The 4,361-nt window shown below is 55.4% G+C and overlaps 1 protein-coding gene across 1 annotated transcript; it reads right to left on the reverse strand.

Moving 5' to 3' along the window:
- Positions 1-684: 684 nt before the first annotated feature.
- Positions 685-3,853, reverse strand: DNAJB1 (DnaJ (Hsp40) homolog, subfamily B, member 1). Its single transcript, XM_006874293.1, has 3 exons — positions 3,577-3,853; positions 1,326-1,906; positions 685-1,063 (listed from the first exon to the last, which is right to left on the reverse strand). The coding sequence occupies exons 1-3, from the start codon at positions 3,785-3,787 to the stop codon at positions 833-835; spliced, it is 1,023 nt and encodes a 340-aa protein (XP_006874355.1). The 5' UTR covers positions 3,788-3,853; the 3' UTR covers positions 685-832.
- Positions 3,854-4,361: the final 508 nt, after the last annotated feature.

Raw genomic sequence — 4,361 nt, forward strand, 5'->3', positions numbered from 1 at the left:
TATAAAAACATATTTACAGACGTTCCACAGTGCTCCTGTCATCAGAAGCGAAGACCCTTTTATCAAAAGGGATTATATCTAGGGCTGTGTAATATTCAAAAGGATCAGATCCCTTTGAAAGAGTCCAGAGTCCATTAGTTCAGACGGGGACAGAAAAAGGTTCCCAGGGTTGCTGTGATGTCAGGTGTGTCAAAAGATTGCCTTACACAAAGAGGGAAGTGACTCCTAATTGAAGGGGTGGAACCTCACTGGTGCCAGGGTGGCTGTGGTGCCCATCGTTGGTGTGATGGCTCCCTTGGTCCTGCTGCTGGAACGAGAGGTATTGCTTGTGGGTGCCGGCTAGGCAGTTCTGCAGAAATGATCTAGGCTCTCAATTTGAGATGGCAGAAAAGACAGGATTCTGTAGGGGAAGAGCAAGACGTGGGAGGCAACACAGAATAAAACAGAGAACAGATGCTGAGGAGTGTCCAGGATCTGGTAACCAAGACAGCACAAAAGCCGGAAGAAAGCAGAGGAACTAGATGTTCAGGTCCAGCTGTAGGCTGGACTCTTGCCCCTGGGCAGGGACTGAGCGGGAGGGGGAGGGGCTATAGGACCCAGATAGGGAGACTGGAGTACCTGGTTCCTGCTGTCCCCACCACCTGCCGCCCTATCGCTCGAAAAATCACTTAAGTCTTAGTGCATGACTTTGAAAGATTGTAATATATTCTCTGGAAAACATTCAGCAGTATGAGAGCCCTCCCGCCCTTTTGTGGGCCCACAACTGGTGGAACGATCTGGAAATCCTTGAGCTCTGAAAGGTCCCTGGTCAGTCCTTGGGGAGTGCAGGACGCTATATTGGAAGAACCTGCTCAAGTACGGTTCTTGATGTTTGGGGAATCCTTTCTGGGAAGATCACTTCAAACTCAATAATAAGGTCCCCACGTTTCTCGGGCGTCTTGGGGAGGGGGAGGCCTTCTCCAGGAACTTTTCGCCGCATGCCAGGCCTGATGACGTCTTTGAACACGACGGGTATGGTCCGGCCGTCCAGAGTGGGGACATTCACTGTGCAGCCACACAGAGCCTTGGAAAACAAAAGGACAGCATTAGATGGCATATAGCTTAAGCAGCAGCTCAACTCCTAAAAGCTGTTTACTTTGAGGAACTCATCTTCCTCTGCAGCTAAGACCTGGTCCCAAATCTACCAGGTGACCAGCTTGGAAGCTTGGCAAGCACAGCATCCTTGTCATGTTGCATCTCGAGCCTGGCCCACATCTAGCCTTCTAATTATCTCTCCAAATACTGCCTCAAAAGGCAGCCCTCTCCCATCCTGCCCGGCACTTTACCTCCCGAAGGCTGATCCTGGCTGGGTAAACGACATCTGAGCCATCTCTTTTAAAGATATTGTGTGGCTTGTCCTTTAAAACAAAGACGATGTCAGCTGGAATGTTGTTGGAGGTCTGGTCTCCTTCCTTGGGGAAGGTGATTTTGGTCCCTTCTTTCCACCCCCTCTTTACTTCGATAGTCAAGATTTTGTCTTCATTGCGAATGCTCTTTCCGTCCGGATTCAGCCGCTTGTGGGAGATTTTCATCTTTTTGGTACAACCGCTGTAGATCTCTTCAAGCGAGACCCTAAGGTCATGGGTGACAGGGGGATCTTGTTTCTTTCGGGTGGGCTCCTGGGTGGGGCGGGAACGGCTAAAGTTCATGTTGGGGAAGCCACCCATGCCCATGGGGAAGGCTGAGAATGGGTCATCGATGTCCATGCCTTCTTCCCCGTTCCGCTGCCCAAAAAAGTTATCAAAGGGATTTCGGCCACCAAAGAACTCAGCAAACATAGCATGAGGGTCTCCATGGAATGTGTAGCTGAAAGAGGTCCCGTTAGCACCACCGGTGTTCCCAACACTGGGACCACTACCCTTTAGGCCTGAAAGGGAAAATGAAAAGTTGTCAAATAGCTAGTCAGGAGCTTCTTCCTCTAGGAACTTTTCTTAAGGGGCAAAACCTTGGGAATTCGTGGGGGCTGCGGGGAGAGCAGAGGTGTTAATAAGCCTGTCAGGGAAGAGCCCTAAGCTTTTGCCTCCAGATACAACAGCACAGACTGACTCTCTTAAGTGTGGCAGCGTGACATGCCAACATTGGGTTATCTTGAGATGCCACCAGGCCCTGCTGCTTCTTGGCTAGTCCATCCTCCCCAAAATGTTACAAGGACTCACCAAGAGATGGATGAAAAAGGTAAGATTCAAGATAAACTTTCAGTGAGTGTTTACTCTTAATACTTTATGGATAACGGAGTCCTGGTGTGGCGCTGTATGATAAGCACTGGACTGTTATCCACAAGGTCAGCACTTGAAGCCCACAAGCCACTCCTCAGAAACCCTATACAGGGTCACTATGAGTTGGAATCAGCTCCACAGCACTTAGCAACTTCAGGGCAAGTGTTGATAATCAAAGGCATGGTGGCGCAATGGTTAAATGCAATTGGCTGCTAAATAAAAGTTCAGCAGTTCAAACCCACCAGCCACTCTGTGGGAAAAAAATAATGTAGTTGGCGTCTGTAAAGACTTACAGCCTCAGAAACCCTATGGGACAGTTCGGCTGTGTCTCCATGACAACAGGTTTTAGGTTTGGGATGCTAATGATGGGAGAGGAGGATAGAAGCGGGAGGTACAACGTAAACACATTTTTCGAATCATCATCACCACACCCTGGCATTAGTTGCCACATGTTGTGTACAGTCATTTGGCACCTTGAGAAGAGTCCAGAAACCAAGTTGAGTCAGCAACAGGCAACTACGAATAAGAAAGCCTTTCTTTCCTTCTTTTTTTTTTTTTTAACTTTTCATTGGCCATTGAGTGACAGGTTTACACAGCAAGTAGACCTTCAGTTTTACATCTTCTCATGACTGCACCTCACTCACTCCCCCGTTCTCCGTTTCCATTCCTCCAGCGTTCCCCACCGTTCTTTCTGAGTTGTGTCCTCTCCCTCTCCACGCAGTGCGCAGCGCACTCGTGTAGTTCCCCGCACCCATCTACCTCCTGGGAAGCGTTTCTCCCCAGGGCCCGGCTGTTTCCTACGTGCCTGGCACGGCTAGGTAAGCACTTCACAAGGATTAGCTCACCCCACCCTCACGGGGCCGGGAGTGGGACGTGTGCCAACCCGAGTCCGCAGGGGCTGGGTCCCACTACCCGCGGGTCTGCGCGGAGCGCGAACGAGCTGATGCGTAATGTTAGGCCCGGCCAGTGCAGGTGGGCTCAGGTGGGCTCAGGTGAGCCAACACTGCGCTCGGTCTCCGTCCGCACCGGCCACCCATCACCCCGACCACCCATCACCCCGGCCACCCGGGACGTGGGTGGTAGAGCCCAGGGAGGGGCAGCCCAGACATGCTAGAACCTTCTGCGCGAACTGCGCGGCCAGGGCTCCTCCTCCCATCCGGAGGCCGTCAATCCGAGGGCGGAGGCCCGCGTGGGCAGACGGCGGGGGCAGCTCGCCCTCCGCGCAGGGGCGGCCCCGGAGGATGCTGCAGTCGCGCCGCCCGGCCTCAGTTTCCCCGCCTGTCAAACGGCGGGGGCGCGCCCCCGCCGCACGCGCACGCACCTTCTTCCCCGTAGCGGTCGAAGATCTCGCGCTTGCGCGGGTCGCTGAGCACGTCGTAGGCCTCGGCGATCTCCTTGAACTTCTCCTCGGCGCCGGGCTCCTTGTTCTTGTCCGGGTGGTAGCGCAGCGCCTGGCGGCGGTAGGCCCGCTTGATCTCCTCGTCTGACGCGCCGCGAGCCAGGCCCAGCGTCTGGTAGTAGTCCTTACCCATGGCCCCCACCCGCGGCCCGCCGCCCCGTTCTCGCCGTCCCCCCGGCTCCGCCGCCACCCGGTCCGGGACTCTATATACCCGTCCGGCGGAAGCTTCCAGAGCCCGCCAGCCCCCTCCAGAACCTTCCGCCCCGCCCCCCACTCCGCATCGACCAATCGCCGCCGCCCGACCAGCGACGCGAGATATCTGGGGCGGGGCCGCGCTGCCAACGGCCGCCGGCACGCGGCCACGCCCCTTCCCGCTCTTCCTTCGGCAACGCCTACCCTAGGCGCGCGCACAGGCCGGCGGAGCTCCATTCTATGGGACAGCCAATCGCGGCCGCCTTTCATTACTCGCGTGCTTGCTTAGTTAGCATTGTTGGAGCCCCTCCTCCGAAATCAGGGTCAATAGGTTACGACGCGCCCCTGCCCCTGGGCTGTACTCGGCGCTCCGGGAAGGGGCGGGAGTGGGAACGGCCCCGCCCCAGGGTCCCCGCCCCTTGCTGGGAGATTTACGTCTAGCAGTTAGCGATAGGAGTTCGATCCATGGGGCGAATCTGAGCGGACTGTTTAGCATGCCCCTGCCCAGGTACCCT

Source organism: Chrysochloris asiatica, unplaced genomic scaffold (assembly GCF_000296735.1).
Source record: "Chrysochloris asiatica unplaced genomic scaffold, ChrAsi1.0 scaffold00268, whole genome shotgun sequence".
Taxonomy (NCBI): domain Eukaryota; kingdom Metazoa; phylum Chordata; class Mammalia; order Afrosoricida; family Chrysochloridae; genus Chrysochloris; species Chrysochloris asiatica.